This window comes from Lepisma saccharinum, chromosome 2, assembly GCF_977018435.1.
Source record: "Lepisma saccharinum chromosome 2, izLepSacc3.1, whole genome shotgun sequence".
Classification (NCBI taxonomy): domain Eukaryota; kingdom Metazoa; phylum Arthropoda; class Insecta; order Zygentoma; family Lepismatidae; genus Lepisma; species Lepisma saccharinum.
The window spans coordinates 2469462-2496631 of NC_139230.1; the positions used below are offsets into that span (position 1 = coordinate 2469462).

General features: G+C 37.8%; 1 protein-coding gene across 1 annotated transcript; it reads left to right on the plus strand.

Annotated features, from left to right (window-relative positions):
* The first annotated feature begins 2477 nt into the window (after nucleotides 1-2477).
* Nucleotides 2478-22976, plus strand: LOC145983860 (2-hydroxyacyl-CoA lyase 2-like). Its single transcript, XM_083116918.1, has 11 exons — nucleotides 2478-2952; nucleotides 4798-4956; nucleotides 5384-5528; nucleotides 8100-8264; nucleotides 10188-10299; nucleotides 11880-11980; nucleotides 13051-13379; nucleotides 15812-15970; nucleotides 17688-17821; nucleotides 19755-20028; nucleotides 22039-22976. The coding sequence occupies exons 1-11, from the start codon at nucleotides 2809-2811 to the stop codon at nucleotides 22222-22224; spliced, it is 1908 nt and encodes a 635-aa protein (XP_082973044.1). The 5' UTR covers nucleotides 2478-2808; the 3' UTR covers nucleotides 22225-22976.
* The last annotated feature ends 4194 nt before the right edge of the window (nucleotides 22977-27170 follow it).

The window sequence follows — 27170 nt, forward strand, 5'->3', positions numbered from 1 at the left end:
AAGTTCTTAGAATATCGCTCCTCGCTCCGGAGCGGAGTGAACCGTTTCCTAAAATTTCGCTCCTCGCTCCGGAGCGGAGCGAGAAATTTTCCAACTTCCTCTGCTCCGATCCGGAGCGGAGCGTGTCATGGTAGCGCTCCGCTCCGGAGCGGAGTGAACCATTTTCTAAAATTTCGCTCCTCGCTCCGGAGCGGAGCGAGAAATTTTCCGATTCCCGGTGCTCCGCTCCGGAGCGGAGCGGGATAAGACATCGCTCCGCTCCGGAGCGGAGCGAACCATTTCTTAGAATCTCGCTCCTCGCTCCGGAGCGTTGGCAACAGTCGGAGCGTTGATCCGCTCCGTTCCGAAACCCTGCTCACCATAGGATGCCGACCGCTCGTGCTGTAGCCCGGTCAATTTTTCTAGAAGCTATAATAACAATAATCCTACAAAAATCCCCTCCCCCATTCTCAATCTCACACGCAACTAAACCTTGACAGACTCTCGATCGCATACAAATAAAAATAACGAATTTTAGAATACTAATTAGCAAGGATGGAAAGAGGAACCTCTTCTTCGCTTCCCGTGTCAACTCTCGGTATCTCGATAACTATCAGATACGCAAGGATAAATCTTGGCTTGGTGGGCCATAGATTCACAAAATAGTAGCGCAGCACAAATTAACCCGATTGGCCAATCTTACTGGCTGTCGGAGACAACAACAGATCTAAAGTAATATATGGATATATCGTAAAATTGGTAAATGTGAAAATGTAAAATGTTCTGAAGTTAAAAGATCTTGTGGTAAGGTACATATACGTAGCACCGTGCCAAGAAGGCTCATTTAGGAGATGTGTAGGTAGGGCCCACATATTATCGACGCTCCGGCCGCCTTTACCCCTCATGGTTGCCCCCAGGTACCCATTGATTTGAGGCTTGGTAAGCCCCAGAGCCGTTTTATGCGGAAACAAGACTGGGAAAATTCCTACCTTTGATCACTCACCCTGGATCTCCCGTGTTGCAGTCAGACGCCAACCCTATCAACTAGACCACCGCGTTTATTTAATTAAAGACTAATTTAATCTTAGTTTTTATGAATCAATAATTTATTATTAATAAGAAATAAATCCACCTTAAAAGTAACTCCATGAGTCTAGAAGTTTGGCGATCTCTGTCTTATACAAATTGGAACTTTGGTTAATTTAGTTTCCGCAGGAATTTTCATTAATTTTCATAGTCGGTAGGGCGATAAGGGCGCCCGCAGGATTCTTTCTGTCATAAAAATTATTATTATTATTATTATTGCTATTATTATTTCTATTATTATTACTAATACCTACTACTACTGATGTTTTTTTTTTAAAAAAAATACATACATTTGTAATTTCCATATTCTATATATCTATATACAATTTGCATGACTGTAATCATATTAATTCAATCATGTAGAACACAAAAAGCTGTTTTTTATAATAATAATAATAATAATAATAGTTGCTGTAACTTACGGTCTGTAAGTCACAGAAAACAATACTTTTTGTTATACAATATCGCTACAATGTCACCTTTCGAATTACATTAACTTGTCCAGAAATCTCAGGGGGCGCCCTTGGTAGGTGATCTAAGGTCGAAATCTTTCCGGCCTTGTCCTGCATAAAGCGGCTCTGGGGCTCACCAAGCCTCAAATCAATGGGTACCTGGGGGGGGGGGTAAAAGTTGCCGGAGCATAGTGCTGATCACATCACCTCCAAAATGGCCGAGATCAAGAATGTGTGGGGCCCCACCCTCACATATCCCCTATGCGCCTTCATGGCACGGTGCTATAAGCACGGGAATTTTACCTTGAAGTAGAAATATTCTGATTATTTGAATTTTTTGATGTCCTAAATGGAACATGCCAATGAAAATCGGCACTTAACAAATTAATGATAATGGCCAGAGCAGGAAACTAAAATATTCCATTAGATCCACTCGTTGTCAAATGTCAACTGATTTAAACCAAAATTTTTATTTGTCGTAGACATAATCTAATTAATACTCTCTATGATTATGCCATAATTTATTTACTATTAAATTTCAAGGGTAATTAATTAACATATAAGTTAAAAAAACTTAGAAAACTATTTACGAGTAAAATTGTTGGAATCGCGGGCTCACGAAGGTAGAGAACAAGAGGCAGTATGCCTGGTGATCGGGCAGGTCACATCGAGTGCACAACTGATGATCTCAGTTCGAGTCTCGAGCAGAGCATGTGTGTGTCTGTTCTTTCAACTGTTTCATCCAATCAATCTCGCTAGTAAATTACTAAAAGAGATAACTTGGAAAAGGTTTAAGCCAGTTGTTTCATTCAAGTTACATAAAAAAATGAACTTCGAACTGATCATAATAATGTTGAGGCACATGTGACTTTACAAAAAAGAACATATACATTTTTCTCGAAAAATAAATGTAGAGGCTATAATTATTGCTGACTTGCAATTTTACAGCGCGAGCGCAGCGCGGTCATGTGATATGCACTGTGTCGGACAGTACTTAACGCAAACTCCTCTCCGGAACATGTTGTTGTAAGTTTTCAGCGGGGAAATCAACAACAAACGCAGCAGCTGTTATTCGTTGCTTTGTGCAAAGAAGAAAACATTTTTCGGCCAAGACAGTTTAAATAATTTTCCGTAGGAAAACATTTCGAGGGTAAATTCGTATATGTCGGCTACATGGTACAGGCTAACTTCACGAAGCAGCAAAACAACCTGTTTATCTTGCTGAGCCATACGTTTTAAAATAAGATACGTGGAAAGATCGTAACTAGTGCGAGATCTGCTTGCAACAAAAATGGAAAGTGAATTTGAAGACCAGCTTGAGGATGGTGGAATAAATTTGCTTTATTCTACGGTATTTTTGTTGTGTGTAGCCATGGGAATATTTGTTGGATTCTTCGTAAGCAGATTCAATTTAGTCTATATTGCACTGCACAAGGTATGTTTTTCATTTGAGTGGTATTGAAACTTTGAAATTGTGACAGTTTAGCAGGTGAAATATGTGTCGTAAAAATACCTTAATAAATTAGCAATAAATTGCTTAATGGCATTAAAGAATAATAATTATTATTATTTATTGAGCGGATGAAGTTCAGCGTACGCTGTTCTCCCACCTAACCCTTGTAGAAGAATATACCAAGAATAATTCTTCACCAAGTGGGATGCATGGATAGACCATTAAGGGACTTGTCTTTTGGTGCTCACATGCAGCACTTTTATACACTCCTCGCACTTCAGCTGCAATTTGTCCCTTGTACTTTCTGTTTAGTACAACATAGAAAGATGGGCCCAAGTTCCTTTTGTTTTATTGCGATTTAATCATGCTACGAATGCAATGTTAACATGGTTTGATTTTGATTTAGTTCTGTTAACACACACTGCAGAGTTTTAGCGATTACTTAAGATTTTGTTCAATATATGCTTTTGTAGTTAGGTTAGGCAGGCCAGGTTTGGTTTCCTTAGCATTAAAATGAAGTCCTTAAATGCATTTTACTACAGTTCCAATTTACTTCTACATTAATTCCCACTAGTGTACAATACTTATAATCGCTTGTCAACGGAAAATACATTGTCCATGGGAAACTCGCATGCTTGCGTAAGGTAATTTTTAAATTATTTTTTTTCAACATAAATAACTTTTTCGAAATTCAAACAGTGCTCATTACTTTAAAAAAGGTTCACATTTCGTGTGACAATGATTGCCAGAATTCTAAGGATAATTAGTCTTCCTGCTAGGAGAATTTGAAAAAAAAAATAATCATAAAACAATCTGAACCGTTAGCACCGTTGAATGTTTATGAAAAATTTCACACTTTCTTTCTCTTCTGCACATGCGGACAAGGTTTTCCATCCAAAAATGCTTCAGACAGCAGCAACTTATAAGTGAGGGCAACTGTGCAATGTGCTTTTCCCAACATAGTCTCTCACAAGTTAATACTTCATGCAACTTTAAAAGACTTGAATTAGCTTTCAAAAATTTAAAGGTTTCTTCTATATCCATTTTCAGTGTACTAAATCCCTTCCTTATCATTAACTGAAACTTGTATGAATAATGGCACATTCAGAACTCCGATGAACATGCTAAAGAGGTGTGCACTGCAGGTGTCTGACAGAGCAATCGTTGTCACTCATCATTGATCGTTGCCTAGAATATGGGCTAGTGATGCCATCTGCATGGGTTTGCTCACTTATGTTTTGTAGAATTAAATTCAGTTTGCCTTACATATTCTGTGGAGTGAATTTTTTGTGTGAAAATATCACCCTCCTACCAAAATGCTTTTTGTGAGTAGGCTAGACTTTACACTGCCATAGTATGTTTGCAGTATCTTCTACTTTATGTGAATGCAAACAAAAATCAAACCGAAAACACATTTCCAGCAACTAAATTTGATGATCAGGACAAGTTCTGATTTTTTTTTTATTATTGGCTATGAAATGTCAGTATGTGACTGCTTCCGGTGATTTGAAACCAACCATAATTTAATCAGCTTTCACTAAATCAACAAGTATTTTTTGCTAAAAGTAATGGTTGGCAAAAACATCATTCTTCTCTTCAATTGTATTAAACAAAACATATAATCAGTAGATGTTTGGCCTCCTCTAAACCCTACTTGTTCTGTCTTTTTCTCATTACATTATCCAAGGAAGTATTTTAATATTTTTCGATGTTACTTACAGATGATGTTATTTATTGTAATCTTTGCATTGCATTCAACCCCCCCACCCCCACCCCACCATATAAGAGGGTATTTATTTGCTACCAAATTTATATTTATATTTTTAGGTGGATGACAAGTCACAGAGGCATGGTGGAGAGATAGTTGCTGAAGTGCTCAAATGCCATGATGTGAAGTTCCTCTTCACGTTGCCTGGAGGTCACATTTCTCCCATTTTGGTTGGAGCAGAGAAACTGGGCATCAAGGTGGTCGATACAAGACATGAAGTAAGAACATTTTTCATATTACAGGTTTTTTCAACAGTTATGAACTTTTAAATGTAATTTGTGATATTTCACAGTTTGCCAATTCAATATATCCACTCCCTTTATCAGCATGTTATCAGCTCTAAGATGATAATTGCTAACTGGATTTTGAACTTGAAATGCCATGAACAATATGCAAAATAAACTTTTCTGCTTTTAATTAAATCATCATATTCATCACAGCAAAGGAAAGAAGGTTAGATTCTGTTTGGGTAGTGGACCTGTATGCTGTTCAATAAATTTGTTTGGAAAAACTGTAACCTGTTAATTACTGTAGATCTTCACAATTATTTAATGCTTTGCATGGAAGAAAACGATACTTCACATTTTAAAATTTAAATTAAAATGTTTGAACTGTACTGATAGTGGCACTCTGGTGATTTTTCAGGTGAATGCAGTATTTGCTGCCGATGCAGTTGCCAGAATGTCTGGGACAATTGGTGTTGTCACAGTCACAGCTGGTCCTGGGTTGACAAATACTTTGACAGCTGTGAAAAATGCGCAGCTTGCTGAATCTCCTATTTTACTTCTAGGTTTGTATATCTATTCATTAAAATTAATACACAATGTGGATGTTTCATGGAAATTTAAGCAAGAAATACAGGCTCAACTAGGACTCCAACGTAGGTCTCTGGCATGTCATGTCATTTAGCACAAATTTCTGTGAAGTACATCCCCTGTATGTGCCAAATCATAAGGGAATGTGAATGTAGCAAGTTACACGTGCAGTAATGTTGTCACCACATGTGGCTGTGAAGAACATTTTCTAAAAGGATTTTTTTATGTAACAACTAGCCAGAGTTCTATCTTAAGCAGAAAATAGTTTTTGTACAAATGTGATTTCCAGGATGCATCGTGCATTGGAAAACTGATTTTATGTTTTTCAGGCCACCAAGATGTACAATCAGAGAAACTTTTAAAACAATTTTTATTGGTTGTATCACACTGGAAAATGTGAAATCCTGGATAACATCATGGTTGCATTGTACACATTTTCTTAGAATTCATTATCAATTTTTATTTTACATCCAGAAGCAATTTTCAGTTGTATGGTCAGGTGAGATTGTTCCCAAGTCATGTGGCAATTCATGAAGCCAACCACAATGACTGTTTTCAGGAACAGGTTTTCCTACTACAACTTGATCACCATCTTACGATAGTATTACTTTAACCAATAGCCATATCACTTTCCCGTTTTTCACCCTAATACCTCAACTTGTACTTTGTTGTCGTGTGACTTTGTCAGTGTGATCAATAAATATATTTTTAAATATTCCGTATATTCCTACCTTAAACTATACATTGGACACAGTGGGGAAATGGCTGTTTATTTTAAGTTCACTGATGTGTTAAAGACAGTGGCATAGCAGCTGCTACCACAATGCAGGATGGGGGGAGGTGTATGGGCCCCACAATGTGCTCCTGGAATGTTATATAATCACAGAAATTCCACAGATAGTGTTGCTTATTAAAAAAATCAATTTACGAAAGGAAACCGAAATTTGGTTCCCAGTAACATCATATGACGATGTCTGTGATAATAAGCAGTGATGTATTGTCTCAGCCAGAGGGGCCCGGGTAACTTGTAACGTGGGTCCTCTCCGAAGTGTAGAATTAACTTACTTGCTCCGCAGATAGCAATCGATAGGAAAATATCCCTATTCTCGTACCTTTATAGCTACGCAGTTTGTCGTAAACGTAGTGTAGTGTGTCAATTATCAACAGTTATGAATCCAGTAGAAAGATTCAGTTGCTCAACCAGTCGATGTCTTATTACTACACAACAAACATCAAACTTGGTAATTCATGACCTTTACCACTAATATTAGTGTTATACGTGATATTAAATTGTAACTTCACACTAAATATTTTCAGGGGGTGCCCAAGTCTTTTCATATTGAAATAAGAGCTGAAAAATGAATTTCCCACATTATCTACACCTGTCACGTTTTACTTCAGAGGAGTCCACAAACTCAGTAGGAGGTGGAGCCCAGGGGCAATTACCCCTTTGCCCTAAGGGCCATCCCCTACTCTGCCATGAGTTAAAGGTGGCCATTATTTTGTTTAATTTTGTAAGTTCATTTTTCTTACATATTGAAATTTTGTGGACTAGCTAACTATTGTACGAGTACGTCCGTCCCACTCTGGCATCATAATTTTTTTTTTTCACTAAGGGGCCCCCCAGAGAACTGCACTATGCCACTGGTTAAAGATATCTTATTTCTGGAATTCTTTGATGTTTATAAATGAAAAGAGCCACAAGGGATATACAGTAAAACACATACACAGAGTGAGTGTTAGCATACATCACAAACAAACTTCAACAAGGTCTAGAGGTCATAAAGACAAAAAGGTTTTCTATGTAATGTTTTACGTGTTGAAGTCTCATTGAAATGCCAAGGGCCTTTGAAAAACATTTTTTTATTCTGTATGACTACAACCACTTGGGTTTTTTATTTGTTTTTTGTTTTTTTCCTATTCAAAACCTACAAATTTCTGATGTGGAATCCTCTTTTGGCATGGCATTGTTTCCATCTTGTACTGTCACTTTCAGTATCTTACCTGACAGAAAAGATAAATGCCAGTGGCAACCGAGAATCTGTATTTTGTGGTTGCATACATGCAGGATATAAATTGTCATTTTTCGAGGGCTTGTAGCATAACAAGTAAAACTTTATGAAGGAATATTGTTCATCTTTACATCCATTGTGCTATCTGGTTATGTAAATGCACGGCCCTGGAATTTGGTGGGTGGCAGAGGTTTGTGCTGTTTCCACGTCGGAGCACAACCCCATGTGCTTGGAGGTTCAAGAGAATGAAAGATCTCGTTGTGGAATTGGTCTTTGAATCCATGTGATACAAACTGACAGTATTTGATCGAAAGATCAAGGATGACACAAAAGTTCCTCGGGGAGAGGTCGGTCTGACACTCGAACTAGGCAATGTAGCCCGGTTGACGTTACCACAGAGTGTGCAGGAACCAGTGACTTTTGTCCTGCTCTCGCTTTGCTTTTCCCCTTGTGTGGCACCAGCTACCAATTTTCATGGTTGCAAGTTTACCTTTAGACAATAATATAAACCACCATGTTTTTAATTCATTGCAGGAGGTGCTGCTGCAACTTTATCGAAGGGGCGTGGAGCTTTGCAAGATATAGATCAAATGTCTCTTTTTCAATCTGTGTGCAAATATTGTGCAACAGTAACATCAGTGAGGGACATAGCACCAACTCTCAAGGTGGCCATTCAGACAGCTCAGTCTGGAACTCCAGGTATGTTCTTGGTATCTTGCCAGTTTTGCACAACTGTACAATGAAATTCAGAAATTATGTACAAAACGAAATTGAAAAAAAGAATCTGTTTCTGTTCTACATCTTCAGTACTTTGGATTATTAGAAAGAAAACTAGGAAATCATGTATCACCTTTGTATGTGCATCTAGTTTATTACGGATCCCAAATATGGAAGGTTACATTACCTAAGAACTGGATCATTTTATACTAGGGATGGGACAGATTAATTGGTCTGTCAGTATCGGCCAATATCAGAAAAATTGCCGATTATTTTACCAATCCAATATATCTATAAATATCTTAAAAATTTAATGCAGTATTGTGTCATTTTGTTATAATTTTTATGGATATAAAGATATAGTCTCTATCCCATGTTTTTTTTAAAGTAAACATCTAAATATACAGCTGCTTTTCCATTGCAGAAGGTTGGTTTATCTGATAACGTACATTTATTAGGAGGTCATTTGAAATTTTATATCTGATCGGTAGAATATCGGTTATTGGTATCTGCTAAATTTTAATATCGGCCCATCTCTTTATAGTAATAGCTTGGCTATATTTTAATTCTCCACAATAGAGGTCTGCAAATTTTATTCTTTGCCTACCATCATAATGCTTAGAAATGCTGATAACATATTGTAGCTTGGTGCATATTACTCACTATTAAATAAAATAAACAACGTTAAATTGTATTAAGTTAGTTTACACTACTTACGTGAGTGAGTATGAAGCTTTTTTTGGAACAACGTTTCAGGGTCCACAACTGCCCCCTTCATCAGGATTATAAATATTTTCCTAAGCACTGAACATAGTGCCACGTCAAAAAGTGTTAAAAGAGGATTAGGTTGAGGTTAAGGTTGAAAACACTTAAAACTATCCCTGACATTCCTAATTAAAAAAAACTCCTCGTATTAAAATCCTGTGAAGACAGACCACTTATTTCGATTGAAACCACTTAAAAAATTGGAACACATGAAATCTATAAAAACCCACTTCAGTTGCACGGCCAGCGTTGGTAACAGCACCAATCTGATGTGAAAGCTGCTTCCCCTCCTATTCAGACCCACCTTCCCCTCCTGTTACGGCACCATTCTAGTACAAATTCTTGTTCCTCGCCGCCCTCTCGGATGACCTCCGGAGTAACATGAAAGCCGATCTTAGGTTCTGTTTTCATTGCCTTATTCCATTTTTTGAAAAGTCTTACCCACCCTTCTTCTAAATTGCCATCCTCCCTATCCAAAAAAGGCTTCATACTCACGTAAGTAGTGTAAACTAACTTAATACAATTTAACATTGTTTATTTTATTTAGAAATGCTGGTTGACACTGGTTCAAGGCAGCAGTAATTTTGAGATAGTTCAAATTATTCTTTACATTTTATCTTGGATCATTATTTGGGTAAGATTTGTATTGTATATTTGATTATTAAATGAAGCTTTTCTACTTCTTTAGGTTAATTTTGACCACAAGACTTGGCCAGCCACTTAGGCAGCTTAGATAAGACTGGAGATTTTATTTTCAATCAAAATTCACATTCATTTCTTGATCATGAAAACTGATATGAGGAATGAATAGCTTGAAATTTAGTGATTAGATTTTATGATCTATTGGTCTAATGAATTTACTAATAGTGCAGTCTTATTGAATCAGATGCATAGTTTATTATAACTTGTTTTAATTTGAAGTATTAATACTTTTACTTCCAGTGATAAAAAATGTAATTTCCAAGGTGAAAATGTACTTTTGCCGAGATCTAAAGATTATTTTTCCCCTTTCACTTAATTATGCCAGTGGTTAATCTTATTTTGCTAAAACACTTTCTCTTCAAAATTGCATTTAGTATAGAATGATGATAACCAGTGCAAGCAAACAAATACAGTATATATCTATTGCATTTGTTACAGGACCAGTGTTTGTAGAATTGCCAATAGATGTGTTGTATCCATATGCAACTGTGGCAAAAGAAGCCTTTGGAGCAAGCGATGCAAAATCATTGAAAGCAAAAATTATACATTGGTAATGAGATTTTCATTATATAAAAAATTATTTGACATGCCAGTAACATCAGTACTCCTATCTGTTAAAACCAGCCCACAGACATTGTGAGTAGACAACATGCAGGTTCTTTGAATCCAGTATTGCTGCCATTAAAATGACAGCTTCAACTTCTACTGAAAGAGAAGGCCAGAAAAAACAACACGTCAGCATCATGCTGAGGTCACAAGAAGAATTTTATTATCAGAGTTATCTTCATGTTGTTTATTTTTATTGTCTTTGGGATATTCGCAGGGAAGGCAGTTTCAACAGGTGGGAGGTGATATTCTGGCATCATGACATTGTTGAATGTTGGAGTTACCATACTCATTACATTGTATTGAACTTATTGACACTTAAGGCTCGACTGGAGCTTTGGCAACGAAATGGGCAATTTTTTTCAAATTTTCCTCTCCATTCGAAAAACCTCTTGGATATTTCAAAATATGAAAAATTACATCAGCTTAGAATTCTTTCTATAGTTTTCTAGATAGTTTAATGACTTATGTAATCGTGAAACTATTGATAATATCTAGATAACAGTGAAAGCAAACTACACGAAAATTCATTTCAATGCTCTAGGAGGAATTCTAAGCTGATGTAATTTTTCAGATTTTGGAATATCACAGTGGTTTTTTGAAAGGAGAGGAAAATTTGAAAACAATCGCCCATTCGGTTGCCAAAGCTCCAGTCGAGCCTTAAGCAGCATTATCATATCTGATAGCAAAACTAACTATGATATCTGTAATGTTGCCAGTGGAATAGAATAGCTAGAGTCAAGAAAACATTAGTTATACAAGTGGCATCAAATTACGGTTTCTGCTGAAAATTTCCCAACTGTGCATCAGCTAGGGTATACCTCATGAACTTAATTGCTTTTAATGCAATTTTTTTGAATTTTATAATGCTAATTACATGACATTGTTGAAGGGAGACTCCCCACATAGAACCTTGGCCATTGAATGATCTCAGCCACTGAGACCAGTTTTCCTGTTGGTTTGATGCTCCTTTTATGATGTCTTAATCCTTCATGCAATTTTGGCCCTTTTCAATGGCACAGTGGTAATGTTGTCACCTTATAATCAAAGGGCACCGGGTTCGAAACCAAGTAGACACACGTAGTGTTTCGGATCCCACTTTAAACTGCAGATTCAGTCATGATAGCCTATATGTGCATAAAGTGCAGTTAAAAGAAACCCTTCATGCAATTTTAAAATGTTCGTGCAGGAACAAGAATGTGTAGTTCTTGAATACATATTCCTTTGCATTTATGTGTAAGTTGCATAGTCAAAAATAAATTATCATTATTTTCCACTTTCATCCTGTTATGAAGGTGGAAAAAATAACATAACATTGTTCAAAGTTCAGTTAAAGATACACTGTGCTAACAGGAGTATTTACTTTTTTTATAAGAATGTTGATAATCCAGACATTTTAGAGCTCTGAAAATATTTCAGCACAGGAGGGAATACAAATTTCATTAATAAAGGGCTGACTAGTATGCACCTGGTATTTTCATTACTTATATTTTCTAAGTAGGTCTTGTGATGTTTCTTGTGCAGGTACATAACAAACTATGTAAATAACATATTTGCTGGAGCTTGGGAAATCAGAGACTGCAATCCGCTGCCATTAGACATACCGCTTCCAACAAATCCACAAAGTAAGTACAATCAAAATGTGACAGTATTCAATTGAAACTATTTTTATGAGATTAACATCAAAATATTCAAAATCAAATCAAATCAGAAATATCACATTCCACTTCACCACAGACGTATTTGAAGCTAAATAAGGAAAACATTGAGTTGTCTTTCAGAGAGGTATTCTTTCCCTAAAATATGACCCACGATTTAATGTAAATTCAAAAATTCTACCATGTAAAAGAACAGGATGTTGCTTATGAATATTATTGTTCATAATTACCTCTGTGATCTGGTTATTGTATGTTGCTTTTGTTAATTTAGGTTAAATGCAAAGATAAACTTCTTCAAATGACAGTGCATGCCTTCTTTATCTGGAACATTTTGATATATATGTTTTTTAGCCACATTGAAACCATCATTCATGCTCAAAATGCTCTTGAACACCATTCATATGTGTTGTTTTTCATATGAAAAATTTCATCATGCTTGTGATGATGTGGGCATTTATGAGAGTGATTCAATGACATTTAGATGAGGGATCAAATACAAAGTAGTATCCATGCCATCCAAGACATGAACCCAGAACCATGAACTACTTGTTTGTTATTACATTCATTGTATTAATTGCTATGAAATATTAATTGGTCAAGATTTCAAGTTATTAAAGAGAGAGAGAAGATACGTGTGAAAGTGACAAGTGTGTGCTACATTTTTTCAATGAAAAACTCAATATGCTGACTAAGGCAGAAATTTATTTTATTATAAAACGTAAACTAAACATAACGTTTCAACCTTCCAGCAAGGTCTTCTTCAGACTCTGCACAAAGTACAAGTACTGGTCTCAAGAAGATCTTGCTGTAAGGTTGAAACATTACGTTTAGTTTATGTTTTATAATAAAATAAATTTCTGCCTTGGTCAGCATATTGAGTTTTCATATCATGGAAACAAGGCTTAATGGTGTTATAATTTTTTCAATGGTGTGTGCTTTTCATCATTTAATGCATGTCCCATTGCAGATAAATTAATTTCCTTGTTTGTTGATAGATGATGCTTCATGTGCAGTATTTATTCTTTATTTGTCCCCAGTAAAAGCATGCGAAGAATTGGTATCCCGTGCCAAAAAGCCAGTCATAATAGTAGGAAGTCAAGCCGTTCTCCCACCTACACTGGTAGAATCTCTTCAGAGAGCCTTGCTGTCTCTGGGAATTCCATGTTTTTTGAGTGGCATGGCTAGAGGTTTGTTGGGAAGAAAGTCTCCAATTTTTGTTCGCCAACAGAGGTCCAAAGCTTTGAAAGAAGCAGATGTAGTGATTCTGGCTGGAGCAGTTTGTGACTTCAGGTTGCAGTATGGTAGAATCCTGCCAAAGAAGTCAAAGATAATTGCTGTGAATAGAGATAAATCCCAGTTATATAAGGTACGAAGAAATATTTCACAATGTGTTGTGGATAATATATTTTAAAATACTAGAGCAGATATTCTTTTTTTTTTTCATGTCTTTTTTTCTTTTTCATATTTTATGTTTTACTAAACTCCTACTAATTTCAGGGCACAGCTGCATCATTGTGCAGTTCACATTTGGGTCACAGTGGTTCAGTTTTTTGTCACTAGGTGGCACTGGTAGTTGCAAAGTACTGGGTGGTTGGCTGGAAGGGCATGGACATATGTGCTACTTTTATTGTCAGTAATTTTGAAATATCATTGGTGCCAAGTGGCATAGACCTGCCCATTATTCCAGTTTAATTGTGGTCTCTGGTGTTACATGCAAAGTGTTTCTTTGTTATTGTCTACAAGGAAGCCAGTTTGGAGGAGTATGGTGGTAGAGGTGATTTAACCAGTCTGCTCTAATTGCCATACTGAAGTAGTTCCAGTTGCATTTGCATGTGGCCATGTATACTCAAAGAGATGAGAGGTCCTGCGTGACCACGTCTTGTAACCTGTGATTATCCTTTGGTGTGGAAATGTCTTAAGATTTTAGTTAAGGTGGTGAAGTGGAATTGAAAAAGAGACCCATTTGGTTTTGGGATCCTGGCTGTGGTAATTTTCTTGCGGATGTGGGTGAGTGAGTTAGGTTTGGATAACTGCTGTTACGTTCACCATTTTGCAGGTCCATCCCAGTTAGTATACGATTTCTTCATACAGGTTCTTTTTCTAGGGAGTGGTTAAGACCATTAGATCACAACTACTTCACAGTCCTCATCTAACATAAAAAAAACAGTATAGAAAAGAGTACAGGGGTGTAAGGGTGAGAAGGAACCCAAAAGTCAACCTCACTTCCACATAGTACACTGCAACGCTGCAAGCCAATGAGGCTCTGGCTCTGTGGTGCTATGTCATCCGTAAATGTGTGACTGTTCGTTCATCCATTTCATCTTATCTGTATTAGTCAAAACTGGCAGAAATGTGATATTAAATAAGCTAAATGAATGAATCTAAAGGTTGCAGGGCTGCTTCCACTAATTTGACCTCGTTGTCCAGTGCCAACTAGATAATCCTTTGCATCGGTTTGCCGCAAACTGGACTCTGGCACACAGTACATAAATGCCAAATGCAGCCAGTCCCACAGCAGAAAGCTGGAATGTGTCTCAACTGGAGGGCATTCTTGCATAGGACCTGCAGGAAGAAAACTCATGCTCACCGAGATGAGCCTGCAAAACAGTTACACTCAACAGCAATTATATACTTGCTGTGCTAAAGGGCAACACCCAACTTGCACACCCATGTTCCCCCAAGAAACTCACCACACCCACCCAAAGGAGTATCTTATCCGTACCAGCCCACCACCCAGACAGGAATGAGGCTCGCAGCCTACAAGAGGTACTTAACACAGGACCTCACGTTCCCTCTACCAAACTGGCTTCCTCATGGACACAGCATTATCAAAGACACTCACTATTTTGCAGAACAGACCTCAACTAAACTTGGATAAGACAAGTGCATACTAGTTTACAAGCAGTACTCCTCAAGATTCCTGACAATAATTTTAAAAGAGCAACTCATGCTTTCTTTCCAAGGAAACTACTGACACGCATGGAACAGTACCACAAAGTGGCAAAAATGAAGAGAGCGAGAGAGAGAGAGAGAACCACCACCAGCTGCTGTTCGTAAATTGCACAATGATACTACGTGCTTTTGAGAAGTCATCAATCTATGGAAAATGAGGTGTACTAGTCTCCAGAATTAATTGGTGTTTAGTGAAATATGCAACATGGGGGAAGGAGGGCCTCCCCGATGGCGCAGTGGTTGTGTTGTTGCCTTGTAATCAAGGGGTCCCAGGTTCGATACCCGGTGGGAGGCGCAAGTGGTTCGGATCCCACTTTAAACTGTAGGTCCAGTCCCGATTAGCCTTTCTGTGCATAAAGTGGACTTAAAACGACAAATAAATCAATCAATCAAAACATGGGGGAAGGGGCCAGAAAGCTCCACTCCAGTTAAGAAGAAATAGTTCTTTTCTTTACTGAAGTATATATTGTAATTATGTATTTGAAACTCGGATATTGTTTGGAGGTAGCATAAAAATAAAAATTTAGTTCCTACTCTTTCCATGCTATTTTTTTCAATCATGTTTATTTAATTCAACCCTCTCATTATTTGAAGTCTGTTTCACAATCGTGCCTGGACATAGTATCTGCTGAGAAGTTAATTAATTTTTAGTGATGTAACATTCCATGCTATCTGTCATGTGGAAACACTAATATTTTGATAGAAATAAAACACACACACACACAGAATTGGATGATCACATCAATGAATGAACATAACTTGTACTTACACCTAGTAGTACTTTCATATTTTACTTGTTCTGTGCAAAATGAAGTGCACTTAAAGTCTACCATTTTGACATTTCAGAATGCAGGGATCTTTTGGAAGCCTACTGTGGCAGTGAGAGGAGATGTTGGAACCTTCCTTCACGAATTATCCATTGCACTGGCTGATTTTAAGTGTGATCCCAGCTGGCTTGAATTACTGAAAGGACGGGACAACGAGAAGGAGAAAGCTAATGAGGAGGTACTGTACTCAGGAAATGAGAAGTAATAAGATATAGTGTGCTTGGAAAGTGCATGTCTCGGATGGGAGAAAAACAATGACAGCTAATGTACAAAACTTCTTATACATCCCGACATTAGAACCAACATTTTTGCATGTTTACTACATATATAGGGGGTGTGGGTGTCCCATAGTGGAGGTGTGGTGATCAGCCTTTAACCCCAGGATTGTTCCGAGATGCCACTGATTAGAATCTCTGTTTCCACCTCAGACCCCCCCCCCCCCCCCCTGGGAATTGAAGTTGGCACAGACTAAACAACCATATACTTTATACTAATATCTAGAGGCACACATTTTTAGTAAATAAGAAAGGAAAATTTCGGTACAAAAAACAGTCTATTTCAGGTTCTAAGCAGTAAATAAAATAAAATGTTGGTGTTATAGCAGTGAAACATTGGATCAAAAGCAGTATATAAAACGACATTTGGTTTTAAAATTGTGAATATAATCCTAAATTTACTGCACTTACTACATAAAATAAACATATCCCTTCTAATAGCACATTTATGTATGTAGTTACCAGAGTATTAAGTTTATTCTTGTATAAGGGGGTCCATTTTTGCAAATATTTACAACAGAATCAATTTTCTGTGAATTGCATAACTTGCAGGATAATTCAAACTTTAGAATGTGTTGCATTGGTAAATAAACTCTAAATTTCATGTTTAAGAGTCTATTTCACATTTTGCAGTTCATTGCACATCATTTCGTGACAAAACAGGGTAGGAAAATGCACCTCTCACCTTTCAGAAACATGAAAAATTAACATTACAATGTGTTATTTCACATTTCGTGTTTTCAGCAGAAACTAAATATCCATGCCTCTACTAATATCCTAACTTGTAAAAGCACAGTCGAAGTCAGGTGGACCTGGAATTGTTTGTGAAATATAGCCATTGTTCATGACTTGCATTATTTTTGTTGCCAACAAGTGTTAAAGTTCATTAAATCTTATTTATCTACTTTTCTTTGATATTGAGTGTTTTGGCATGGATAGTTGATAGGTGATGCAAATCTTTTTTGATGCGTGTAACTGTAGCCTGTCAATAGTTTGAAGGGTGATGCGATTGAGTGCTGTAGTCACATTTAACACTACTAAGGGCACATGTATTTAAGGGTTGGAGCTGCAGGAGTTCACATTTCTATTTAAGAACGAGAGTAGCAGTAGCAAAGGACGATGCAGTGCTGATAAGCTTCAATGCGAGAAGTGTGAATTGGACAAATCGAGGTCAGTTGAACAACCATTTCAATCTTCAGTTGATGAGGGCGTGGAAGGATGCTAGAGACACTTGATTACTCTGATGCATTTCTTCTCTTACTAAATGCCTATGCTGATAATGTGAAAGACAGAATACACACAAAATTGCATCACATTTTAACTTTTGAACATTTGTTATAGAATTAATGAATGAGATCAAATCTTTGGTAAGTTACAACAGAATCTTCTCGGGCATCAGGAAAAGAGGCAAGTAGACAACCAAGGTACTTGCCCCCCCCCTTTTTCCCTTTCATGAATTGCAGCACTGAAATCAGAGTGCCCCATTGTAGTTTACTTGATAAGCAACTATTAGAGAAAAGCAGCACATCTCCCTATGATGAATGGGGTTCAAAACAATTTGTAATTCTGTAAGAGTAATGATTTTATGTGCAAATAGATTAATGTCCTATTTTTCAACAGATGGCACAGCACCCTACTGAAGAACATTTGAATCCAATGAAAGTTTTGTATAAGTTAGAAGAAACACTTCCAGATAATGCAATTCTGATTGCTGATGGTGGTGATTTTGTTGGCACAGCATCTTACATATTGAGGTATGTTACAGCTTGTGCTTAATTTGCACTACACCAATATGCTCTTTTCTTTTTAACTAGGAATATGGCAAACTTGATTTATAGTCTAGTGTAGGTAAAGTGTTTATATTGCAGGTAAAGATTTGTGAAAATGTAAAATCGAGGAATATTTCTTAATATTTGGGACCATCAAAATTGAATGTATAATGCGGGAAAATGTAAAATGTGGGAACGTCAAATGGGGTTCCACTGTATAAGTAAAAGTGTTGAGAATGTGTTTCACCACTTCCCCATCAATATTGTATTGTCAAGATTAAAATGGAGTTTAAAACTGGAGGGAAGTAGGTGGAGCAGGAGTGAGGCAGTATACTTCTACTTGTTCACTGGCCAACATAAGTGTAGTGGTGTAATTGTAGTGACATACGTGGTCTGTTAGGAAAGTAATGAGACTGATTTTCTGTAAACGATGAATTTTATTATTTTTACAAATCAAGGTTGTCCTCTTCAAAATAGTTCCATTGGGCAGCTACACAGCGATGGAGGCGTTCTTTCCATTGTTCGTAGCAGTGCTGGAAGGCTTCTGCTGGAATACCTTTTAGCTCGTCGGTTACGCTATTCTGGATATTATACAAAGTATCAAAATGGCGTCCTTTCAAGTGGGTTTTGAGCAAGGAGAATAAAAAAAGTCACAGGGACTGATATCCGGCAAATAAGGGGGCTGTGGAACCACAGGAATGCCTTTTTTTGCCAAAAATTCATTGATGGAGACTGCCGTGTGACATGCTGCATTGTCGTGGTGCAGCATCCAAGTGCGTGCAATGTCTGGTCGCACACGTGCAACCCTTTTCCTGAGTCTTGCAAGGACTTCTCGATAAAAATTTGATTGACAGTTTGTCCTGGTGGCACAAATTCCTTGTGGACGATCCCCCGACTGTAAAAGAAACAAATGAGCATCGATTTGATTTTGGATTTGCTCCTTCTAGCTTTCTTCGAATGGGGAGAGTTTGCAGTATGCCACTCCTGACTTTGGCGTTTTGTCTGGGGATCGTACTCGAAAATCACGCAACTGATGAATTCTGGCTCCCTGTCAAGGCGGTCCAGAAGATCAAGACACACATCCCTCCGATGGGTTTTCTGCTCAGGCGTGAGGTTCTTTGGAACAATCTTGGCGCACACTTTTGTCATGTCCAAATCTTGTGTTGAAATTTCATGGATGGTACACACGTTCAAATTTAACTCACTACTGATTATTCTCACCGTCAATCGACGATCTGACCTCACTCTTTCCACATTGTCATCAGTTTTTGAGGTTGAAGGTCTTCCCGCACGAGATTAGTCTTCCACTTGTTCTCGGCCTTCTAAAAAGAACTTGTGCCATCTGAACACTTGTGCCCTAGATAGTGCATGTTCCCCATAAGCCCTTTGTAACTTTTCATAAGTCACAGTAGCGGATTCGCCAAGATTAACACAAAATCTGATGGCACAACGTTGTTCAAACTTTTGCCAGTCCATTTTCGTAACGCACCTCACAAACATAACTTCACGTCAGACGCTCTCAACAATCGTGTAGCAACTGTAGCAAGTTGAAACTTGTACTGAGTCAACGGCAAGCGTTCCCCTACCTGCCATGTGAAGGTGGGGGCAGCAGCGTTGCCGGTTCATACACAGTGTTGCCAGTCTCATTACTTTCCTAACAGACCACGTATTTATATTTTATAAGTCTAGCAAATCATTGCTTTGAGATATTGATAAGTAAAAGATGAAAAGAGATAAAACTCTTCCCTGCATTGTGCCATGAAATCCCATGGTGGGGGATGGAGCTGGTTATGTGATCAGCACATTGCTTTATATATTAGTACATTACTACTACTATATATTAGTACTAATACATTGTATTAGTGTGTTTCTTACATCTTTAATTTGCAGTACAATAAAATAAACTTGGACTTTTCAGGCCTCGTGGACCATTGAAATGGCTCGATCCTGGTGCTTTTGGCACCCTAGGTGTTGGTGGAGGATTTGCTTTGGGTGCAAAATTATGCCGACCAGAATCAGAGGTGTGGATTATTTATGGCGATGGTTCCTGTGGATACAGTATTGCAGAATTTGATACATTTACACGCTTCAAATTACCTGTAATGGCAATTGTTGGAAATGATGCTGGATGGACTCAGATAGCTCGAGAGCAGAAACCTATGTTTGGTAGCACTGTTGCCTGTGATCTTGCAGTGAGTATTGTCAATGTATCTGAATATTTAACTTTAGTTGTTATGAATTCTAATAATTTGTTCATATTTGATTGTTTCTCTTAATCATTTCCTACAGTGATGAAGTAATTTGCTGAATTAACTTTAAATTCAATATCCAGTATCAGGTTGAAAAGAAGAAAATTAATATTTCAGGTAATAAATATACAGAAAACATATGTTTCTACTGGCATATAATAATAGCTTTCAGAGTTGTGTCAATTCTGCTATCAAGAAAGACGATGTAATTATACAGAAGGTTGTTTCACGTTGATGGTAATGATTTCGATCACCAGGGAGCAGCACGTAGGCACAGCACAGAGCAGCCAGAGCCAGTAGGACAAAAGTACTGTGTGTTGACTTGCAAAGACGATGGTTGGTGTGTGAGTGAGTGTTTATATGGCACCAAAAATTCCAGTCTTTTGGGAGGGGTACATCTCTGCCCTTTCCGACGTTGGTTATAGTTATAGCCAGATAATTAAACAGTGTAACATGAAAGCATTACATGTGTCAAAGAAGGGCATCAATGCAGTGTTGAATCGCCATAAAGCTTGCACCGTACCTGCTGCTGGAAGAAGTCAAATTGGGCGTCGGACATATCGGAAGCCCAAGCGTTCCTTCGATGTTGTGCGGAAAGTGAGATCCTTCGTGCGATGTGAAAACCCTGCAGCGCAAAGAGTGATTGCACAGGCAGTGCAATGTTTCCCTGCAACTGTAAATCACATCATAGCCAAAGATTTACAACTTGTGCGGAAGCACAAGGCTCAAGTTCATAAGTTGCGTGCCTCACATGTCCAGGAGAGGAAGACCAACAGTCGGAAGCTCTACGAACGCCATCTGGCAGGGGACCGCTGGAAGTATGTGGTGTCCCTGGATGAAGCATGGGTGTATCTGTCGGGATGTGATAAAAAAAAGGGCCATCTACTATCGTCCACGTGATGCAAGAGGTCGATCTGAGTGGGTACGTGAATGTGCTGAAAGTTTTCCACGCGGGTTCATGGCTGTTGGTAGTTACTGCCATAACACCAAACTTCTACTGCGCAGAGTGGAAAAAAAGGCTAACATAAATGCAGCCTATTACCAGACGAATATTTTGGAGCCACTTTACAGACATGATATTCCTTGTCTCTATGGCAGCTACACATCTCGTGTTGTCATCCACCAGGACAAGACTTCCAGTCATACGGCAAAGTCCACGCAGGCGTACATGGATCGGATGGCACGTGAAACGGGCATTCATGCAATCCCCTTTACAGACATCCCTGTGAAATCCCCCGATGCCTGTTCCATGGATTTTTGTGGGTTTCCGTTGTTGAAACGAGCCTTGGGAAGCAGACGGCCCCACACAATTGAGGGTCTTTGGAAAGCTTGTCAGGAGGAATATGATCGTTTGGACCAATGTGTTCTTCAACGCAGTCTCTTCCAATGGAAACTCCGCTGCAGGGCCATTGCTGCAAGACAGGCGTATCACGTAGAGCACCACCGCTCGTGGCGTCACGGTTTTTCTTAAGGTGAGGTGGGTTCTAACTTTGTTACCATGGACGTGAAACGACCTTCTGTAACGTAACCTCAGAACTTTTTATGTGTATGTGCACATTTCGTATTACAAAATTTAATTCTGCAGAATACAAAATAATAAAGATTCAAGTTGTAGTACATAAACAATAGGATCTTGTATGCTAGGAAGTGATCTTGAGTCCGTACAAATCTGTGAAAGTTGGGAATTTCATTATGGCAGGCAAGTTGTAAGGTTCGACCATGTGATCACTTCTGGAGGTGGCGGTGTTTGAATGCAGCATTAGAACTGTGCAAATGATCCATCTTTTTGAGCAGTGTGTTGTTCATGGTTCAGGTATCTTTCATAAGAGAGATTTCTTTCTTTTTTAAGTTGGCTGTAACAGCCACGGTTGGGTGGATCTATGGTAGAAACAGTTAAGTGCCTCATTTGGATTTACAAGAGTATTAATTACATGCATAATTATTCTTTTGCAGTATACAAACTATCATCAAGTGGCAGAAGGCTTTGGTGGCAAGGGAATATTAGTTACACGTAATGATGGTGATAATTTGGATTCAATTTTCAAAGAAGCACGAGAACTTTATGCAAAAGGAAATAGTGTTCTGATCAATGTTCTGATAGGCTCTACCAAGTTTAGAGAAGGCAGCATCTCGGTATAAGAATGCATTTGTTTGTTTGCAAGTATTTAGAAAATTGGGCTCTTATGTGAATTTATAGTATGCCCAGGCAATGAGAAATTTTCAGTATTATGGGTTTGGGGTAAGGTGTCTTCTTTCTTGTGCAACTTTGTATGCAACAAACTTTATATGTAGACATTACAATAGCTTTATATTCTTCTGTAGAGTTAGTAGGAACTATAAGAAACCAAAGTGCACTTAATAGTTATTAGGTTTCCAAATGTTCCATGTCTTCCTTCAAGCACATATACTTTGTAAATGCTCCAGAAAGATCTCGGTTTTTGACTGTCTGTTCTAGTTCCTTTTCAAAATCTTTCTTTGGGAATTTCAATTTTCAGCAGACAATTTTGGAGATTGAATTACCATTATTGGAAGGTTCTAAATTTATTTTCTTTAAATTATTTTTATGCATAGAATACAAGGGACCATATACACTCACTATCAATATATGCTATTGTAAGATGGTGTAAAATCTTAAGTGATATTTTCTCAGGGGTTTTAATTAAAATTCAACTAACTAGAAGTGGACATGCCTGAACTGACTGTTTATTGGAGCACAGTATACGTGTATGTACATGTAAATGAAATTCAAAATTTCACCATTAATGTGAGAAAAAAATGTGTATATTTGCTTTACAAATCTGTTGTATTATTTTTTCATAAGTTATATTTATGCAACTAAGGTTAAAAATATATACAAGAAATGGAATATATGAAGATTCCATAAGGGCTAATTATTATTTTTCGTTCAAGTATGTGTAAACAACACACTACACTCAGTGCTGCAATAGCTCTTTGAGGGCAAAGTCCCGACATGCAGACCTTGATTAGGTGGTGTGTTTTTAGAATGTGGAGTCCCATCACTGCACCTGACTTTCTAGGCCAGTGTCTGCTACTATTTATTTTCAATAAACGCTCCAATTGTTCTCGCAGGAATTCTGGGACTGCCACCTGGGATATGGATATGAGTATCCTCTTGTCAAACTATTATTTGATGTGGTAAATTTTAGAAGTAATTAAACATGCACATACACATTTCTCCATCAGGCCATGCTGTTTCTCCTCCCAGCCTGAAACTTGGGACAAAATGTAATTCACAAGAAGCTCTTTGTATTCAGTTCTAGCACAAAGGAGTGGACACTCCTGGAACTTTGTCGGTCTTCACTTTTTGCATTAAGAACCAGTTGAGAAAATAAGCAGGCAGAACATGTGTGTCATAACGAATGTTAAGCAACTACGTAACCTAACTATAAATTTTTACTTTTGAAGTAGATCGTTGCAAGATATAGTTAGTGTAATGGGTCCTTTTTTATACTGGCAGTTCCTAGCATAAATGTTACCATTGTATGTGTTACGTAGATTTTTTTAAAATACAGCTAGAACTAACAGGAAGTCAAATAGAGGTATTTTGTGTTAACTGAGATTCATTACAAATTATTTGCACATTTGTGTTAATTGCTTTGAAACTGGATGTGTGAAGTGTGAGTACACATGGACTGTTCCAATATTAATTTTGTAGTAGTACTACATAAGGATGGAATTTTAATTCTTTTATAAAGTAAAAATAATGACCATAAAGGACAAGAAAATAATTTGCTGATAGTTCATTTGAAACATACTGTAGTGCATGAAAAAAAATCTGGCATGAGGAAGAATATTTATAAACTTTGATAATACATTTTAATTTATCAGTGTGTTCATAAAATTATAGGCTGTTGATCTCTTTGTGGCTGTTACAGTATTTATATTTAAATGATTTTATTGAAACTTGCATGTAAGTAATTTAAAAGAATTTGATAATTTACTTGGCTGTGATAAAAGTGTATGGAACTTGCCGGCACCTAAAATTTTGGCTGGGAGAAAAAATTAATACTTTCAATAGGACTACTCAATATATTAGTTTCAAAGACCCCCAGAATTCCATAAATGACCATATATGAGGGCTGGGGCATAAATCATACAATTATTATTTTTTAATTTAAACGGTGGTACCAAAATATGATCGTATGTCCTGGAGAATGTGGCACCTGTAGTATGTGAACACGTCACTAGATGGCAGTGTGATGAATTTATCATAGAAAGAGGGCAGTGATAATTCATTCCTGTATGCTTTCTTTAGCATGATGTTATCTTTAAGAATGTTTTGCTTGTTTCTCTGTCCTACACCTGGTACACATGATCTACATTGTTCATATTCCACAGTACCACACATTGCCCCCTTCCATTTGTACATTTCTGATTTTTGTGTGCTGGTCCCTCATTCCTGCAAAAAAAAATAGTTGCCATGACTTATGCACCAACCCTTCTATTTGACTCATTTTTTTTATTTGCTTTGTCAATGAAATTTTATTTCTGTATAAACGTGCAATAAGTAATTAGGAAATCTGAATTAAAGTTAAATCTTTGAAATAAACTGAAGTATGTATGTAATAAATGTTTCCTCCAAGAAAGAAGTGTTTGTATTTGACGTAATTTAAACCAATGGAAGTGATTGTCAATCATACAGAATAGTATTTTTCACTCTGTCCAAATAGTAACAGCTATGATATTAACTGACATTTCTAAACCTGAAAGTTTGTCATCACAGTAACATACTCTTCCTTCTGTCCCCATCTTGAGCAAGAGCAATCCACTCTTGACACCTTTACTTACACATTGAAGAAGGTGAATAAACCATGTGCATTGCTGCCTGAAATGCATACACAAGTTCTGGAGGTAGGGCTTCACACATTTTTAATCCTAGACATTGTGAAGGCCATGTGATCAGCACCCCACTATAGCCACTTTAACATCTCCACCCCAAATTCTCACTGAATCCCAGAGCAACCCCCCCCCCCCACCAAGATCACCCATCCCAGAAAAGGGTCTCCTGTCTGGCAGATAAAAAGTATTGAAATCTAGTCACGGAGCACCAGTCCATAGGTTGTATACATAGATAGCCACACTACATACCTAGGTTCAATTCCCGTGATTGGTGATCTCGGGTGGACATTTTTTACTATGTCCCTGCATAAAGTGGGCCTGATGCTCCCAGCCTCTAATCAATGGGAGCATGAGTGTAAGTTGGGGCCTAACTTTGGGGGAGCAGAAACAAAAAGTCGTTCATCCCATAAAAATATGATCCAGGATCATTTTGCTAAATGAATGGCTCGGGTGTAAAACATGGTAAGTGACATTTTGGTTATTTTTGAGTTACAAAGTAAAATGTGCCATCCTTCAATTTTTGAGTGAAATTGCCACATTACACAATTTGCATTGGACTCGGTGAAGCCTTGTGAAATTGGTAAACAAAACATGAAAACAATTTATCTACAGTATAGCTTCTAATAGCCTTTATTCTTAATAAACTCAGAAATGACCAAAATGTCACCATGTTTTACACCAGAGCCCTTCAAATAACCATAATATTTGCAGAATCATAAAAATTGCTCTTTATTCCTTTGCTCTTCAGGTCCCAGGAGGTTAACAAAAATACCTTTAACTTGTCAATTTTAATAAACCTCCTGTCAATTTATGCCTATGTCTGAGGGCTAAGGCTAATCAGAGCATGATGCTGATTACATAACCTTCAGTATGGCTGAGATTCAAATGTGTGCAACCATACCTCCATGTCCCTCTTTTGTTATGTTACTGGCAGAAAAATGTAACGTATCTCCCTGCCACAATAATCTGGGAAAGGGCTTGAAGATGGAAAACATGTATTATGCTTTGGGTGGAGGAACATTTTCTATGCTTATCATGCGACTCTGGTGTTGTAGTGATGGTGCCAGAAAAAGTGGGTGGGGAGACAGAGGGATGCAGCAATATTTTCTGGGGTGGCAGTGTTTAGCATGCATCTAAATACCATACAAAAATGCATATTTGGACAGAGAGCACATATTTATTAGTTCTTTCTGGTTTGCTGAAGAACCAGGAGAGAGGGGGTGGGGGTTATTTGCAACTCCTCCTCCTCCCTCTGGCACCATCACTGGTCTTGTAATTACTAGACAGTGCTGAGTGTTTCAGCTCAGATAATCTACTTGCGTGGGCAGATTAAGGCTGGGGGTGGTGGCAGAGTCCCCCAAGACATCTGAAACAGTTACCACATGGCAATTGCCCCCCCCCCTCTCTTACATCTAAAATGAAGCAATCACTCCAGGGTATGTTGTTTAAAACAATAAACCTCCAATGAAGACAGGGTGGGACAAGTTGAAAAAAATTCAACTCCTCCTCCCACAAGAGTTCATTCATGTGCCACTGGTGTGCATTGCTATGAGATAATTGCACGATTCAGGCATTTTTTAATGCTGCATGGGAAAACAAAGCAATGCTAGTTTTTTTTTCTGCACATTCCTGATAGAGGAACAGTAGTGGTTTCCAAACCAGATAAATGTAAGAGAATTTTTATATTTTCACACAGATCTAAGCCCTTAAAATGCATATAATGTCATTTCCACAGTGCGGTCCCAATCAACTTCTATGTTACATTTAAAATGCCATGCCAAGGTTCTTTCTTTCCTCTCAAAGTTCCCCCTCTCTTCCTGCCTGTTTTCTATAGCAACTGCAAAGCTGAATTTGCCGATTATGGTACAGCCAAAAAGCCCTTTCATTGAATTTCAGTAATGGGTAAAGGGGCCTCCCAATGATGCAGTGGTAGCATCGCTGCCTTGTAATCAAGGGGCCCTGGGTTCAATTCCCGGTGGAGGCACATAGTGGTTCTGATCCCACTTTAAACTGTAGGTCCAGTCCCAATTAGCCTTACTGTGCATAAAGTGGACTTAAAACGCCAATAACAACTCAATTCAGTAATAGGTAGTGCTCAAAATATCTTTTTTACTCCCTTACAACACAAAATTATATCTGTTGATTACTTCACTTTTCATTTGAAATTTTCAGGGACAAGCAGTTATGCAACCATGCACATCAGATTGACTTATGATGTTTTTCGG

Coding starts and splice junctions, on each gene's coding strand:
- LOC145983860 (XM_083116918.1), top strand. CDS start 2,809: ATGGAAAGTGAATTTGAAGACCAGCTTGAGGATGGTGGAATAAATTTG. Junction 8,265..10,187: donor AGCTCAGTCTGGAACTCCAG/GTATGTTCTTGG, acceptor CATTTGTTACAG/GACCAGTGTTTGTAGAATTG. Junction 15,971..17,687: donor AGGAGAAAGCTAATGAGGAG/GTACTGTACTCA, acceptor ATTTTTCAACAG/ATGGCACAGCACCCTACTGA.